Consider the following 18,686-nt stretch of genomic DNA (forward strand, 5'->3'; position numbering starts at 1 on the left):
TGCAGAAAAGTACATGTTTAGTTTTCATACAGGAAATTATGTTTAAGACCTTATTTTTATTTCTTACAAGAGTTTTTCTGTTTGTTTTAAAATACTTCAGCTTTTCTCCTGCATTCTTTTCTTGCAATGCTGAAGATATATAGACCCAAATCACAAAAAAAAAAAAAAAAAAAAAAAAAAGATATACACCTCCTATATTAGTGGCTGACTTTGAAATCATAGTAAATACCTGTGTCTTTTCAAATGGCCCTTATTTCTTGCTGGTCACCTGTGCCATTGGATGTCATGATTGATGGTTTTAATAAAATAGATCCTATTCTTGTATTGTAACTTTCCTATTTCTCCTAGTTGTGTTGAATCCTCTTTTCTTCTGTGTCCTCTGACAGCCTATTTCATTACCATTAAAAGCTTTCTTGTTCTGATACTGAAATACTCCTAAATACACAGGGTTCTATTGCCCCTGTGAAGAAATTAAAGACTTTTCAGAAGAGTCATGAGTTCATTTCAGTTGGTTCCTCTAAAGAAACTTCAAATTTCCTTCAGTTCCAGTGCTGGTAGAGTCATGGGTCCTCTGTGGCTCTGGGTGAGGCAGTGAGGGGTCTGTGTCTAGCTCTGGTCTTATCTTTATATGAGATGCAGACAAATTAAAAATCAGCTGCAGGGGAAAACATCCAAGAGACATAGAAACAGAGAAATTTGTTCCCTCACTTTGTTCAGCTCAACATTAACAGGAGGAAAAAAAAAAGGAAGAAAAAGAACAGGAAAAGGAAGAGGACGAAGGAGAAAGAAAATGCTTTAAATTGTAACATAATTTTTTATTCATGGAGCAGTTACAGGTATTTAATTATTGAAGGGAGAGAGGGGTCCTGTAAACCAAGGACTGGAAACAGAAATCAGAGGCATTCAAATTAAAATTAAGGCATACATTTTTAAGAGTAAGGCAAATGAAATCACTACAGAAAGAGGGAAGGGTCTTCAGCTTTTCTCATCTTCAAGCTGTAGATGTTTCTGGAAAGAGATGTAGCAACATGAATTAATAGGTTTAGTACAAGGGTCACTGTTCTGGTGGAACTAGCATATCCTGCTACATGTGGGAGGTCAGACTAAAGGATCTAAAGGGGTTTTCTGGCCTTGAACATCAAGCATTAGTATCTGTAATCTTAAAATATAACTGTGTACCTTTGCTCATGTTTGGGGTGGTTTTTGATCTTTCCAAATCAGCAGCCATCAAATGTCAGATATGACTTCTCTCTGTGTTATGCTTTTGAATTCCCTACATTTTTGATGCAGAAATTCAGAAAATGTAATTTGTCTGAAAACAAAAAAGAAGTAATTTTAAGACTGTCTTATGCTGGGTTCCAAGTTTAGAGACATAAATATTGCTCAGTGACATTTTTCTAACCCAATCATTCTTTCAGTAGCCTTTGGCAGCCTGGCTTGTTTGAATCTGAAACTCTGAATAAATTATTTCAAATATCCAGCATTTTTCAGTAACATTTTTTTTCTTGTTTGTGGTGTAGTAGTTGGCTGCTATCCCAAAATGCATCATTTTTCCCTTTCTGGCGTTCTATTTTTGGCACAGATTAATGCAACCATTAATATTAATAAAAATGATGATGATAATGATGAAAGTAGCAATAGTATTGAGTACTGAAAGTAGCAATAGTAATGAGTATCTTTTTGGGTACTGGTTAGGGTATCAGATAACCATTATGCTTGCAGAACAAGCAAAAACAAGACACATAGCATAAGCTAGTATAGCATGAAAAGAAAGAATTTCTAGCATGAGAAACATTTTTGCAGTGAGAAATTAATTTTATACTTGAGTTCATCCTTCAGATCAGTATCACAGGATACAGGCTGGACTCATTTTTGTTGAAGTTAAAACAGAAAGTGGCCAGGTTTGAGAGGCCCACTATGAGTCCACCAGGCTTAGACTAGTTGACACTTTTTAGGAGGTGCTATAGTGCTGGCAGCATCCTCAGAAGTTAGCTTTCCTCTTGGTTTTCCTTGATGTATGGCATTCCTTTGTTGTTGAAATATCTCCAACCAAAAAAAGTTGATATTTTCCTACACTGACTGTTCCCTTTCTGAATAAGGGCATCTGGCAGCTCTTTGACAACTGGTGAATTACTACATCTTTTATATGTTCCTTAAGAATAAAACCCAGATCCCCTTTTCATGGTGCCTTTAGTCTGTTGCAGATTAAAAGATGCCTCCAGACTGCAGTACAGGACAGACTGTTCTACTCAATTTTCTTTGAAATGTCTCTCCTCCATTTGTTTAATTAAAGCACCAAAAATCAGATGCCTTTATGGAATACCTCTGAATTCACCTCAGGAATATGATCATATCTTCAACTGAAGTCAGTCTCTAAACAGCCAGCCATGGATGCTCTGCTTCACTATTTTGATGTGGAAACTAGTCCTGAATCTGAGTTAAATAGACATTCTGACACCATTGCAACCTGTTATTTGTGCAAAAGAAATCTGATTAGCAGGGGTTCTAAATTATTTTTTGTTTATGATGTTCTTTGACTGCAAGCAAAAATATTTCTTCCCCTCAGTATTATAGAGTCTGAAGGTCCTCAGGATGGTTGCCTTGTGCTATACTGATATAGACACATACAGATATTTCCTTTTTTATGAGGCATTTCTTTAGATCTGACATCTATTGCAAGAAAGAGATATAAAGATACAGATGTGTTAGGCTCATGCAGATTTATACAGACCCAATACTTGCTTGTTTGGGACATCAAGAGCCTTGGTCCTGTGGAGTTCACTTCCTCTGAGGACGCAGCGTGGCTGGCAGGGCCAGTCGGACCTGCTCTCTATTAATACTGATTCCCAAGCTGCATTATTTTTTCAGTTATCCATACCGCTTCTGGGAACTTCACATTGAACAAGTCCAATGCAGTCTTTAAGTTCTTCTGTCATGTAAACTAACTTACAGTTTTGGGGCATCACTCGGCAGGTCAAGGAGCCTTCAGAAGAAACCTCAACGTTCAGATTGAACCCTTACCACTTTTTAGTCGGAAGGGACACCTGAAACAAACAGCCTCCTTCCTAATGAGCAGTGGATGACATGGTTTATTTATTGCATTAAATATGCATTTTAAATTCATTGTTTCATCCTGTACCATCAGCCCTTGCCTGATTTCCTAAAGCAAAAGAGACACTTGCAGAGTCCCTAAATGTAACCATCTGGTTTTTTCTGCTTTGACACCTTATACCCCAAAATCTGAATGCAGACCTAGTCTGCCATTAGCATTATTTGAGCTTGTTAGTATAGGATGAGTGAACAATCTGACTTGCACACTAGCACTGTTCTGCATATGTGGCCCAAGTTCACCAGTGTTTGTCCAAGAGGCCTCACAGTAATGTTTCAAAATGGGTAAAGGTAAAATGCTTCAAGCCAATTGCTGAAATTATTCTGTTTCCTTTCAGTCTTCAAGTGTGTAGATGAGAATACATGAGATGAACAGAAATTTTCTTTTCTATAGCTGTACAAGCGTCTAAGAATCCGGCCTTTTATTGTTTTAATTTCCTGTTTTATTGCAGTCTTAGAGAAACAGAAAATTTTTACTAGCTTCCTAATTTAAAACCATAAATCTCTCCATTATATCTGCATGCCAGTTTAATACTGTCAAGCATGTTAAACATAGGAAAAGGTAAATTGATTGCTGGCATTTCTTATGTAGTGTAAAATTTACTTACTTTATATTGGGCCTGTAGCATTAAATGAAGGAAGCGGCATTGGGAAAGTACAGATCTAATATTTTATGGGGTATGCATCAAAATCCCTACAGAGAAAGGCAGGTGAAATTACAGGCACATCCTGCTTGATAATGTTCATGTTTGAGGCTCTTTTAATGGCTTTGTACCATATGCAGTTTGATATTGACCTTAACATGCACAGATAAAACTGGAAATGTGTAACTATTAATCCACACCTCAGTGGCTTGCCAAATTCTTTATTGTCCCATGATTTTAGCCCTCTAGTTTTCTCTTTTAATTAAGTAACAGCTATGAAAATGTAATAAATTCTGTGCAAAACAGCTAGGCATACTCCTGAACTACAGACTATATTGATTTTAGTCCAGTAGATCATAGCCGTGGGGACAATGTGCCTGAAGGGTAACAAAGTGAGCCTACAGCTCTGTCATCTCATTTTTGTCCCCTGATGTGACACCTTTTCGCTTCTGGGGATGCAGAGTGAGCAATTTTAGTCCAGCTGTAATTGTGTGTTTCATTCTGTGGCTCAGCAAAGTGGGGTATTTAGAGAAATGCAGCAGCAGTCTCTTCCCCAGAGGTTGAGGGCATCGTGTCTCTGCAGGCAGAGTGCATGATCTTGCTGGAGTACTCACCATCTGCCTGCCTACAGCTCCTGGGAGCAGGAGCATTTTAGTTCTCTGTTGAAACATATTATGTAAGCACACATATTTTTCACAATCTAATTTTGCACAATACACAGTGCCTCTTTTGGTCATTTGCATTTTCCAGCAGTGCTAATTAAATCAGCACGAGGGGACTCAGCTAACCAACTGAGACCATCCCAGAACATAACAGCCTCTTCATGCACCGAGCAGCTGGTTCAGTGCTCCAAGACCAAGTGCTGTCTTTCATGCTAAAGTACCATTCTACACAAAAGGTACCTTTGATGGCATAAAGACACTGCTCTATTGGCTACACATACAGCAGTTTTGAAGTGTTTATTGAGTAGCCTTAAAAAGACTTCAATTTTTTTGTTTTGAAAAATCAGTCCCATTTTTGTAGGTTTTTGAGACCAGGATAATTTGAAGCTACATTGTGTTTGCGTGCTGGGGATCTACTATTTTTGTCTGACTCAGAGACATGGGCTCATGCAGTCTGGCTGTGCCTAGAAGTGAAGAACGGTGTTGTACTGCTTAGGAAGCTCTGTCAGCAGTAAGTACATGGCAATTGTTTGCTTTGTCATCTACAAATCTCTGTGTTGTATTTTGTGGTTATTTATTTGCTTTCATTTCATCCTGCCAGCTTATCTCTGAGACAAGTAGGAAGATTTTCTTTTTCATATGTGTAAAAAAGAGTGACTGTAGGAATTGTATCCTCAGTGGGAGTGATTCAGAGCAGAATCAGAGAGGATGTCTGCCCTGCCACATAGCAGAGCCAGAACACCCAGACTCTGATGGTTTTTTTTTTGCCTTGACAAAATGTTTGTCAGAGACAGACCACCAAACATAACAACCCAGACTGTGATCCAGAGCAGTAGTTCTTTGATGTGGAATGGTCTGGTATCAGGAGCTGAGTGCTTTTATGACAAATATTGTTATATTTAATTAACACCTAAGTAGGGTGTTAATTCCCTTTCAGTGGAATTAACAGTATGGTCTGCTTGTAAATCTCTAAATATTACATCCACTGCTAGCCTAGTTATATCTTGTTTGATTTGTTTTTAAGCCTAGTTCCACTAGTAGAGCAGAATTTGTTCCAAGTGACCTCAAGCACTCCAGTGTCTTCAGTCTCTTCTGTCTTGACTGAAATGCAGGTTTCTTAGTATGCAGGGCACATCACCACTTCAGTATTACCCCACAAGGGCTAGACAGTGCATCCGGTGGTCCAGTGGCCTCTCAACATGCCCAGGCCCTCACCTGCCCTTGCCTTGGGGACAGAAGTGCCACTTCTCAATATCCAGCATGACTCGTTTTGTTTTGTGCACTGAGACATTTTCCAGCTGTCACGGCCAGCCTGTGTGATAACTGTGAGGTGGTGCCACTGTGGGCTGCAAGCTGAGAGGAACATCCCACACAAGTGAGATGCAGAGGGCTGTGACACTTAACTGGTGCTCAGTATTGTGTTGTCTGTAAAACTGGAGAATACCTTCTCAGCCTCAGGCTTATTTGCAGTTTAATTTCCCATTGCTGAAAAATATCTGCAAAACATTTCCCCTTTTAATTTTTCTCATTGTTTTACTCTTGTTTTGACTTGATATGAATGACACTTGATTGTGAAATACAGAATTTTTAGGGAAGGAAACACATTTGATAACATATATGCACTTCAGTCTCAGAGATTATCAACAATTTTTTGAAATCTGAAAAATTCAGATTGTCTGTTGCAAAATTGAGTTTGAAATTGACAAATTTCTTGAGTACAAAGTCTGCAAAGTCCTGTTGTGCTATTTATGACTATCAGAAAGCAAGAAAGTAATGTATTATGGTAGTGATTTTTCATGGTACATTATGAATTCAGACTGAGAGGCTATGAAGACTTTAAAAAACTGGGCTGCCATGATTCAGATACCAACCTAAATCATATTTTTAAACTATTATTAGAACTCATACAGTGGTAACCTCTGTGAGCTTACTTCCCTCATAAATTGTGTATTACTGGGATTCTTTTACCCAGATTAATTTTTCTTTTTACAAAGTGTCAGCAATTCACAGCCTATTAATATGGCAATATTATTTCCAGAAGTAAGGAAAATAAGTCTCTATCTCAAGCAATTAAAATTGTGCAGCTATGATTTAAGTAAAATACCTTTCAAATAATTCAAGTCTGGTAAAATTATGCCACTATTCCAATTCAGTCTTTCATATTTTATTTAAATACATGTCAGACCTCAAAGTTCCATCACAGTTTTCTTCCACAAAGATAAAATGAAAAGAGTATTAGAGAAAAAGAATATTTGTGTCCCTACTAGATGAATAGTTGTACTGATGTATTAAGAGAAAAAGAGTATTAAACAGAACAGTAACTTTTCCATTAAAGGTGGGGATCAATTTCTGTCTACTTTTTGAGGAGCTGGCTTTACTCACTCGAAGCAAGGACAGGAGAATGTTTGTTCACTGGAAGAGAAATTTGAACATATAATTTCTGTGTTGCTTGAATAATAAAACTTGTAAGAGACCCTTCATGCAGACTGGCAGTCTACCCCAGCACAGGGTTCTAGGGGCAGAATGGGGCTCAGATGAGACTGCAGGGGCTCTGGATGTGGACAGCAGAGGTGGCTTTTGGTACAAGTGAGATGTGTATGGAATTCCTGAGGAATATTGTCTGAGCAGGCCCTTCTTCCAAGTGTTCTGGGCATGCACCAGCTGACCCCAAGAGGGCTTGCAGGGTTTCGGTGCTGGATGAGTCACCCTTGAAGCGCAGAGAATTACACTGATGGAGTGAGGCACAATTTGTATCCAGGCAGAACAAATGAGGCCCCCGTTATCACCATTACTGTGCATTACAGATTAATGCTGCATTTTTTCAAAGAACTCAATTTGTCTCTTTTTTCCTAAGAGCAGCACATGGGTGGTTTTTTCTTCCAAAATATTCTGCTAAAGTTTGATTAAAAATAAAATTCTTACATCTTTATGACTTTTTTTTCCCCTCATTAATTAAATGTGTCTGTTGGACATTTCTGACTAATATAGATCTTCCCAGAACACAAAACATCTTCCTGGAAATATATCCAACTCAAATAACTATATAAATGTTTTTTCTGAAGCTAAAACCAGCCTTACTAGTCTATTCAAATGTTTTCAATATGATACAGTCAATCCCTGGTTAAACCTATTCTGTGAGTTTTCACCTTTATGTGCCATCAGTTTTGGAAGAGGCTTTGTCTTTAGAAGAATACCAAAAAAATGCTTTTCCAACTGACTTCTTGAAGTCAGCTTCTAGAACTTTCTTTGGGAGCTATATCTGAGAGCTTGGTTACATAACAAACATTGGTGTTAGCAAATTTCATACTCTGTTGTAACACCCTTTGACCAAATAAAGAAGAATTCCCAGAGTGGGAGCATCTGAATGCCAGGTAGTGTTTGACTGCTAGTAAAGACTTCAGTAAATATGTACAAATTTCAAGAGGAAATATTGCTGGCTTCAGTATGACTGCACAGGATCAGTGTGGGTTTTGACATTCTCATTTTTTCAGTAAATGTATGATCTCTAACAATTTTATGTTTGTCAAAAACATCTGTAAAGATAATTAATTGCCTTGTAGCAAGTCTAATAGGAACAGTGTGAGTCTTTTAAATAGCTCAGTAGCAGTCATTACCGTTTGTGTGTAAGTTAAAAATCAAAACACTGATAAACTGGAGGCATCTACAAACAGCTGGTTCATAATTAGCTTTAGTGAATTTGAAAAACAGGAGTTAAAGGCAGTTCATTTCCAAATAGGTTTTGTAGAGAACAGCAGCATTATTTGAGCATCACTTCATTTATGCACTTATTAAACGGAACACCAAATAAAAGATGAGTATTCTGAAAGCAAAGTGCCCCAAACTGTCCTCTCTGTTACAAGAATGACAGCTGGACTTCTTTTACCAGCCAGTTAAATCATGGCATTTCCCAGCAACTTCAATCTAGAATTGTGCTGAGCAGTAAATTAACTTAGGAAAACAAAACAAAGTACCTCTAAACAGCAAAAGTACAAAATGATTTTACTGGGTAAATATGCTTTTTTTGAAATTGACTTGGGGTAAGTTTGAGGTTAGAAAGTCCATGTTGCGTGCTGCTAGCAGCCTTTGGAAGGTGCTGCAGCTGGCTGTGCAATAGAAAACTCTGTAGCCATAAGGAGTGGAGCTCTGCATTGTAATAAGAGCTGAAGTTCAGCAATCTGAGGTAAAGTACAAAATGCAGATGTGTTTGGCTCAGTTGACTCTCCTGCTGACACAGCCTCTCTGTATCATTACAAACCACATTTTTGCTTCCAGCACAGTGCACACTTGTGTCTTCACATTTCAAACAGAGGCTTGAGGCTAGCCACAAAAACTAAGAAAATAAATCCAGGGAATGATATGCCTTTACAGTGCTCCTAGAATCAGTCTTCCCCTGTGGTGCTGGTCTCATTTGTGGCTGCTCCAGGGTATCCTGTTTATCTGGTCCTCAGACTAGCCTGGAAGGTACAACAAAGGCAGGTGTAACACAGTGGTGAATTAAACCCAGGGTTCCTTAGGCAGTGAGGACTCCTCTGTTCCCAGAAACAAAATGGAAACTTTCTCCACTGTGAAGATCAAAGAGTGTGCAAACCTCAGCCAGTCTCTTGGTCTGAGGAGAGCAAGTGGAATATATCATCTACAGAGATTGGGGAATTGCATATTTGTACAGAGACATATATCCAAATATGAATTCTCAAAATGGAGAAAATCAGTCATTGGCTAGAATTTATTGCAGGTTTTTAAATACAGTCTGTATGTAGTGTCATCCCCATGCAGTGTAACCTGTAAATCCTACAATCCTGTATTTCAAAATTTTGAATTTAATACGCTAGGAGGAAGAATAAAAGGATAAAGCCAAGGAGGCAAGTCTAAGTCTTATAAATATGATACATGTGTATGTAAAAGATCCATAAGCAAAAATGTTAGTAATACAATCCATAGCCAAAGAGAAAGACTACAAAATAGCAGGCTATGAAAGAGAAAGTCATTTCCCATCAATACATTAGATCTTAAAATGTTTTTCGTTGTATATAGCACACAGAAGAATACCAAGATCTAATTTTTTCCAAAGCCTTGAAATTTGTTTAGATCTCCGTTAATGAATCATGGAATACAATTTATTGGAGTAGCCCCAAATATGAAAGAAATGAATTTTGTCTGTGAGGATTTTCTTGCATAATTCCTTCTTGCTTCTCCATCACACACATTCCACAGAGCTCATAGCTCACCCCAAGGGTTTGGGGCTTTGCAGATAAGTCAGATGGCAGACTTGGCTGAAGGAAGTGGTGAAAGGCGGGCAGAAGTGCAATGATGCACAGTTTAATCTAGGGATAGAAAGGCTTTAAAATAAAGTGTGTGATCTTCAGCTGATGGCTGGCAGTGAAATAAACGCTTCTTATCATTTACTAAAGTGTTTTTTTACTGTTATGGTGTTTACATGTTTTGCATGGAAACTTGAAGGATCATCCCTTGTTGAGTATTCCCATTATACCGTGACTGGGGAAATGCCAACACTCATCTTTATACTAATCTGAGCTCCACATAGGTTTGTTGAGAATGATTTCCCTCAAATAATAGGCTTAACTACAGGCTGTATTTTAATAATGAATCCTTATAAAATCCAAGCAAGAGTCTTCGTATTACTTGGAGTTTTCATATTCTCTCTTAAAAGTGATTTTTCTGGTTAACTGTTGCCAGTTAAAGAAACTATTAAAGTAAATCATCTCATACTGACTCATATGTTTCAAATGCCTGAGATCTTTATTATTCAAGTATTAAAATAAGACATATTTCATTTGTTTAAAAAGTACCATTTTTATTACAAATAAAATGAATTCATCTGAGTAGTGGAAATATTTTTTTTTTATTTAATGAAGGCTTTATTAAGGATATTTTTAAATATTTGTTTACAATAAAATGTCACTGAACTTGTGGGAGGGAAAAAGGAATTGTGGTGCTCTTCTTCTGAGAGTATCATCTGGGGAAAAACCAGGGGATACAGCAAGAAATTTTGATTTATGCTTAAAATCTTTCAGGGTATAAGATAGAGGGAGTGTTCAGGAGCTGTGGCTGACATGGGCTTTCTCTCAGCTGTGTGGTGCCCATCCCTCACTGCTCATTTCTGATATTTTTGCATCAGCCTGGAGGTGTGTGGGTCTGAGAACAGGACAGAAAAAGGGGAATTACAGGTCACCTCACAATAGGTTGTATATGACAGAATAAAAAAAATGATAGAGATTTTTGAAGATAAGTGGTCATGGTGTCACTACAATTATTGGAATTACTAAGATGAGTTCTTTAGGGTAATTTCAGGTATTCTGGATTCTTACCAGACCATTTGAAAAGACATTCAAAAATGAACACTTAAACCATGCACACAGCTTTTTACCTGTGATGACTATGATTTTCTTGATATATCCTGGAGAGAGTCACAAAAAAAATTCTTGCACTCACCTTCCAGGGTAAAAGGATAATAGTAAATCAGATAGTAATCTGATATAGCGGATAATAAAAATAATAAATCAGATATTCCTGATATAGCTGATTTAAAGAACTTAGGTCATAATTTAGGCTACTTATAGAAAGGTCAATTAGATTATCTGTGAACAGTGGAGGATTAATTACAATAGCAGGCACCAAATTGCATGTATTCTACTGAAGAGGTGCAGAGAAACTTGAGCTGCTCTCAGACGGCCACAGACCCACCCCATGGTTTGGATATGAAGCTGCAGGTACCCCCTGAATAAACAATTGGAGGAGACTCTCCAGTAGAATACTCCTGCTGAAGCTGGTGAAAGCCAGGTCATTCAAGGCATTTGATTTTGCCAAATGCATGGCTTATGTTTACACTCAGAAGTAGAAGCTTTTTAAAAACAAAGGGAGAGCCAATCTGATTAAAGTAGGGCAGTAGTAGAGAGGGGGTAATTTACACTGAAAGTTTGAGGGTGTGTGCTTTCACAGAGTAACAATACTAAGATATTCCCTTTAGTTTCTCCAGATGCAGAGCATGTACAGGTGCAAATATAGATTAAAATTCTTGCTTGCACATAGAGATTTCTAACCAGGAGTATTTATAGAAGCCAGGGAAACTGAAATCTTTTAAATTTTAATCTCAGTAAAGAAAATATCTAAGGCAAATTATTCTCAGATGATAGGCAATTGATTTTACTGTTAAAAAAATCCAAAAAAATTACCACACCACATTTTGGGAAGTCAATTCAATGAAAGATTATGATACAAGATGAGCAAATACTAACAGGTGACTACTCAGAATTGTTTGTTAAAAATTTACACCAATACAAATGTGTTAAGGGTAAAACAAACTATATAGAGCTACCATTGCAGGAACAAGAGGGATGTTCATGATTACATGTTTTTCATGGAAAATATATTGCAAGTGTAGACTCCAGCTGGAGCATCAGGGAGTTACCACATAGGAAGTTACAAAAAAACCTGTTACAATATTTAGAATTAGAGAAAATTATAAACCTTTATCCCTGCCATTTTCTTGGAAATGGCAATTATCTTTAGATTTGTATCTTCTAATGATCTAGAAACTATTCAGTACTCTTTTGTCCATGTGTTCTTTATTGTACTTCTTTTCTGCTTGGACTTTTCTACTATATTTTATAAAGACAAGCAAACATGAGAGAAATACATTAGATCACTGTAAAAAGTTATATTTTGCTCATTAGATTCATAAGTATAACATGCACACAGAGCAGTTTTTAGTTCAGCTAAGTGTGTCTTATTTTATAAGGTCTGGAATCAACTTCAGTCATGGTTATGAGTTTGACATCATGATTGGTAGCTGTACCTAAACCACACATACATTATACGAGAGATCATTACTGGAAGTATTTAATTCACGACCTATGTTTCTCTGCTAGCAAAGCAAGGGGATTCATTGGAGTGAAATGAAACTGAAACAGAGCACAGGCCTCAAGCCAGCAAAAAGAAAATAAAGCATAAAAGCACTGCATGGCTGCAAGCCAGTGAATGCTCCATCACGCAGTTGTCAGCCTCCTCCTGTGGCAGTGGCCAAAGAACCCTTTATGTTGTGGTCTCTGGGTTGGGCTCCTAAAGCTTGAGCTGTGTAACACCTCTGACACACACCAGTGCTTCCTGCTGCTGTCACATGCAGGGAGCAGGATGTGGCCTGGGGGAGCCCCTTCCCTCTGAGCTCTAGCCTGGGGGCCCCGGGCAGCGCCGTGGAATGGCACACGGGCACCGCTGGTCCCTGAGCACCGTCCCCAGCTCCTGCACTGTGGGCAGCTGGGAACAAGAGAAAAGAAGGGGGTTAGGTTCATGTCAGGAATTTTCAAGATCTCAGTAACTTTCAGTGTTCTACAAAAAGAGAAAATAAATGGAAGCTGAATTCTACAGAAACCAAGTCAGTCACTTGTCTGACGGGGCTGGATAGGGCCATTAAATAGTAGTTACTGACTGTAAAAATGCTTTTCCCCTGTTTCTTTTTCTGTGAACTTACTGTCAATGTCACTGTTCTTTTTTCCCTCCCCAGTAAACCAAATGATAACATTTTCTGTGTCTTATTTTCAGCCTTTTGGACGACATAGTCCTATTACTGTTACGCATGTTATTCTTGCTTTATATAGTCCGTAACAAAAACTGTAATTCACTGCTGCTGAATCAAGGCTGGTTTGCATATTTGCAATTCACTATAGTTCTCTTTCAAAAGTCTTATGGTCCCATAACTGCACATGCAAGATGTTGTTCTGATTGTGCTTCAAAAGGATCAGGCTGCTCCAAGGCTTAGGTACTTTAAATACCACAAAAAGCACTTCTGAAGTCAATATGCTTTAAAAAAGCATCAGGTAAAACTGCAGAACTTTTTAGGGGAGAAAAGCAGAAGAATGACAATTGAAAGGATGAACTACAAATATACTGCACTAGAACTATTTTTTTTTTGATTTCCAGGAGGAAAAAATTCATTGTTATACCAGTTTCAAAAAAAAAAGAAAAAAAGGGAGCTTATGCCCAAAGTATTGAAAAACATGAATTATTTCAGACAACAAAATAACTTTTGAAGAAGAAAATTTGTAATTGTACATTGTAGTTAATTGTAGTTAATCTGACTGCTCTTTAAAATGCACAAAACTATATAGTCAGATATTAAGAAAAAAATTATATTGTTTCCATTGTGCTTGGATGTTTTATTTCCTCTGCACCATGATTTTATTTCTGTTTATTTCTCTTAGAAACTTGCTTTTGAATTGCATGTAACAAATGCAAGGCTGTAGGCATCTCTTCCTGTAAATACACACTTTTATATCTAGTTTGGAAATGGTAAATGCAATTTACCAAAAATATCAGGTGACTCTTTTTATGAAGTGCTTAGGAGGTTTCAGTGCATTCATTACACATGTTGAACTAAATGAACTAAATGGCTGTGCTTGAAATGAGAGGCTGTAAATAAAAAATGCACTTTGAGCGTCAGAAATCTGTGTAGGTTCCTAAACTTACTAATGCCACAAGTTGAATGATTCAGGTTTGTGTCAGTAGGCAGGCTACAGCTGCTGTTCTCGAGCTGGCATTTTCTCAGGCTGTCAAAAAGCATCTGCATCACTGGGCATGTTCTGTATATTCGAGTGAGAAGAGCAAGAGCTGCAGGACCTTTACCCTCTGCAGCCGATCACAAAGGACAGCAGACTCAGAGAGTTTCTCTACAGCCTCCTCAGAAATCTCACAAGAATTCAGAAGTAAGAATGGTCTCATCTGCAAAAACTTCTACTGCAAGAAACAGGGTTAGTGGTGCGAAGTAGTAGATTGATTAGAGCTTGGGGATCCTGGAAGAGCAGAGATCCATATGGAAGTTCTCAGCCTCAGGGAAGCAGGCATAGAGGTATTTTGTATCTTATGAGCTGGGATGCTTTTTTCCCCCTTCTTTTGATTATGAAAGTTTGCTGGCTTTTTTGCCTTTAGCTAAAGAAGAGAGAAATTATTTATAAGCTTTTTATAAACCTGGAACAAAAGGTTTTGAAGTTACTGACGAAGAGCAGCAGTAATAACATTATGGACGTACAGTGGGCCGATAAATAGGAATATCTATAAGAAGAAATATATTTTAATTTATAACCATTTGTGCTCTTCAGTGACTTTCAAATAATTCAGTAGGTATGTTATGTGTTCCTATTTACAGGAAAATCTTTATACAGTCTGAGTCAATAAGGCTTTTGGCAGAGGATTCAATAGCAAATGACATTTAAAAAAATGTTTTAAGGTTGCATGTGTGAAGCAACAAGTTAGGGATCTATCTACTTTCAATTTTTAATCTTGGGAATATATGTCAGAATTCAATATAGTAATGATTTTCTATATTTTTCCTATATCAGAATTTCAGATAGAGAAGAAATTGAGTGATTTATAGACTTCTCCATAATTATATATGTGATCCCAATTCAAGGTTAAAAGAAATGGGGAGGAACTATACTGGGAAACGCTTATTAATCATTTTGGATTAGATTTATAGATATGCCTTTCATAGTGGAAGATGAGACACCAGTCAGTAGTTTAAATTGTTTTGGCCTAAAGTTATAGTATAAGTGACAAATACAAGGTTTTTAACTCAGTTTTTCCCCCATGTGCACTGCTTTGCTGAGATGTTGTAATGACATTTTTGGTGGTAGAAATAAAATATGAACCCTCATTTTTGATAGTGTCTCTTTCAATTGTGAGTTCTATCAATATAAATAAATCAGAACATTTAAAATTTATGTGATCACTAAATACAGCCACATTTCATTCTGGTTACACATAGACTAAAACCACTGAGCACTGCAGAGAGATTTTGAACCAAGATTTTTAGTTTAATAAGAAATGGAAAATCGGTACACAGTCATGGGAAATATAGTACCTAGTACTTTATTATTTAGATACATATATAGGAAGTTGTATGATAACAATATGTTCAAGTTTTGTGAAGAAAGAAAATTGACAACTCTGTCTATAATCCTATATTTATTTTCTGAACTGTACAGATTTAGCCAGTTATTTGCGATTAACTTTTTTTAACCTTTACAATTATCAATAGTAAAAAATACTCTACCAACCACATGCTTTAACCAGAAAGCTCTGTGTGCTTTTTGTCCTCCATCAGGACAGAACCATGAAGGAAAATGAGCCACAAAGACTTCAGACGTGATTCATCGCTTCCATCAGAGCAATATAATTTTAAATTGTACTTTCATTTGTCTTTTCCCTGACAGGAGGCATCGTTGATAAGGACCTTCGTCACTACCTCAATCTACGGTTCCAGAAAGGTTCGGTGGACCATGAGCTCCAGCAGATCATAAGAGACAATCTCTACCTCCGCACAGTGCCATGTAAGTAGGGTGGAGGTGGACAAACCTGGCTTTTTAGTGGCAATAGACTATCTGGGTGAGTGCTGCTGAGGCCCTTTGCAATGCATGAAGAGGTGGTCTGTGGATAAAACAGCCTTCCTGTAAATAGATTTGTGGCTTGGTTCCAGTCTTCTACATTACTGCTGAGAAATTCAGCTGAGCAATGCTGATGTTTTCGTGGTGTTTTCAAAGCTGTAATTTCATAAAGTCTGTCTCTAGAATAATAATAATCTTATTTCTTCTGTAGTCTCAGAAAGAACAAATTTAGAGGAAATAAAAACCAGTTTTCTGGGCTAGTTTAGTGGATGTCCAGCAGAGAGAGTTTGATCTGCCTCATGTTTCACATATCCATTATGTAATAATGCCATTGAATTTAGGAATCAATAGGGCAACAGAAGAAATGTATAAACTAGATTTAGTTTGAATGCAACAGGCATGGCAATGAAAGTTTGTACTGTCTTACGAATGTGTTTGTTGCCACAAATATAAGTCAATATTCAAAATATTCTGAAACCTCTAAAATAGTTTTTGTTGTATTGACCATATTCAGCTACTTCAACAGTGGACATGAAATTAAGCAGAGTCACGCAAGCCGTGCCCGACTGTCGGGGCCATGCCTTTCAGAACAGATCTGCTTGGCTGACAGACAATATATCATTTAAAATGGACTGAAGCTCCATTATTCTTCCCTGATAAAATAATTGCTTAGCAGATATAAAATGGGTCTTCTGGCTATGGCAAAAAAGGGGTGCACTTTTGAACCTACAGGCTTGACACTGGAGTGATAGGCAGAGGAAGGTGTTCTGCGTGAGTGGCCATGCTATTTGCATGGTAATGAGTGGGTACTCTGAAAGCTGAGTTGTTGTGAATGCTACTGTGTGTTTTTTCTTTCATGATATTAAAGAATGGAGCTTTGCAAAATCGTCCTAAAAAAATAAATTCCTAATTTCCAATGTTCCATTTGCAACTGATCAGAAAGGAAGGTGGAGAAATGCATTTAAAAATTATTACCTGTATGCAGAAAACAAAAAATGTTATATTTATGTGAGAGTTATGATGAATTAGGATTGCCTGAAAATGCTGAGAAACATCACAGCTGAAGTGGAAATGCATGTACAAAAAAGTTTTGAGACTAGATCCCACTTCCAAGGATGTCTGGGAGCATCATTAGCCTAAGCATTTTCTTATTGTAACCCCAGTCCATGCTCATTAGTGCCACAGGTACAGGTTGAAGAAGAAGGAAAACACAACAATATTGCAACTACTGCACACGTGTGTGACAGCCACTGTTAGCAATATGGGCACAATGAGTATTTTTGAGGTTGTTTTGTTTTCAAGGCAATAATAAAGCAGTGTCAAGTAAAATACAGTACCCGCAGAAGCAAATTTGTCATTCAAAATGTAACACTAGAAACACAGGACTACAATTTGGAACCTGTAAACAATACAACCTTTTCTTTCTGCTGTGGCTTCTCCAACTTCTATGTCACTTTAGGCTGTTAAGTTCTTAGGTCATTATTGTATTATACAGTGAGCGCTTTTGACTAAGTAAAAACTATATTTTGAAATATACTATAGTGTTGCAGTTGGCAGGTGCTGATTTTCCAGGTAAGTTGGCCAATATTCTTGGAGAATGGAGGATTCTTTTCAGTAGTAGTGGTAAGAAAAAAAGAAAAAAGCAAACTCTATAGTGCCTAATCGGTATATTTTCTCCAAAATTTTCTTTAAAATTCTATTAAAGTAATCCTTTTTAAAAGTGGGTATTAAAAAAAAAAAGAAATTATCAAATGCAGACAGGATGATATCTCGTTAGCTAAAGGATTTTTCATGATCAGTCAAATAAAAACAACACCATCACACTGTTTGCAACCAAAATTGTCTCTAAATTGTAATTGTGGTGAAAATCCTCTTTTAATGCAATTTTTCTCTGTCCCCAGAATTCATGCCAAGGAAGGAAAATGTTGTCAACTATTTTCTTATTTTCATATAACTTAACTAATTTTTGAATCACAAACTTACCTTTCAAGGGCATTGGTATTCACAATCTTCTGCTCTGGGCAGTATTTTATTTTTAAGCTCTGTACATAGTCTAAGAGTGCTGCTTGATTGTCCTACCACTGTCCTTAGTATGCAGTGGGAATGTTTAACTGACTGCTCCCACAAGTTCATTTATGAGTGCACCTAACCATTAACTTGTAACAAGTCTTGCAATAGATACCAACACAGCAAAAGCAGCACTCATTTTTGTCATATACTTGTGCAGAAAAATAGAGAGGGAAACCCAACTGCAGGCAGCATAGACTTGATTTCCAATGATGAGGTTGTAACAGAAAGAAGTGGGGAAAAATTGAAAAATAGGTGGCAACAGTTTCCTTTCAAAAACACGTCTACAATCTTTGCTCTGTTACAGAGGTGTAATTGCCAGTCAAACCATGGTTTACAGAGAGTCCCTGACCTTGAGTTTTTCTGTCCTTTGCTTTCTGTTCACACTGGCAGCTCCAGCCACAGCAGTGCAGTGGGCATGACCATGGGTTTCTCAGGCCTCTAGGTCAGACTAAGTCATCTTTCACTTGCATTGAGCAAGTGAGTATTCTCTATAAAGCCAGGAAGCAGAGAACTAATCCATGCCTCCTTTAAATCAGGATAAGCCAACTCAAGTTAGACAACTGAACTTGTATTTACTGAAAACTAGATAAGGTTGGGCTTTGGACTCGACCCTGGCAGTGTCTAAAGCCAGGCTGGAAAAGGCCTTATACAACCAGCTCTAGTGGGAGGTGTCCCAGCCCATGTTGGGAGTGTTGGCACTAAATGACTTTTAAGTACTCTTCCAATCCCTTAAGATTCTATGAGTCCAGATAACACTTTGAATTGCTTATTATACGAGTGTACATCCCTGTGTACACCAAAGAATAGAT

At 37.5% G+C, this 18,686-nt stretch overlaps 1 protein-coding gene across 12 annotated transcripts in view; it reads left to right on the forward strand.

Moving 5' to 3' along the window:
- The window catches only part of MAGI2 (membrane associated guanylate kinase, WW and PDZ domain containing 2), a 695,213-nt gene that overhangs the window by 193,189 nt on the left and 483,338 nt on the right, over positions 1–18,686 (forward strand). For 11 of the 12 annotated variants that reach the window (XM_038153728.1, XM_038153732.1, XM_038153729.1 and 8 more), the window contains exon 2: positions 15,637–15,753. In XM_038153728.1, coding sequence (XP_038009656.1) covers positions 15,637–15,753 — 117 coding nt within the window. Of the gene's footprint in view, positions 1–354; positions 4,926–15,636; positions 15,754–18,686 lie in introns of those variants that run through there. The other variant, XM_038153734.1, reaches the window with a different exon arrangement.

The sequence above is a fragment of the Motacilla alba genome, chromosome 1A (assembly GCF_015832195.1).
Source record: "Motacilla alba alba isolate MOTALB_02 chromosome 1A, Motacilla_alba_V1.0_pri, whole genome shotgun sequence".
Lineage (NCBI taxonomy): Eukaryota > Metazoa > Chordata > Aves > Passeriformes > Motacillidae > Motacilla > Motacilla alba.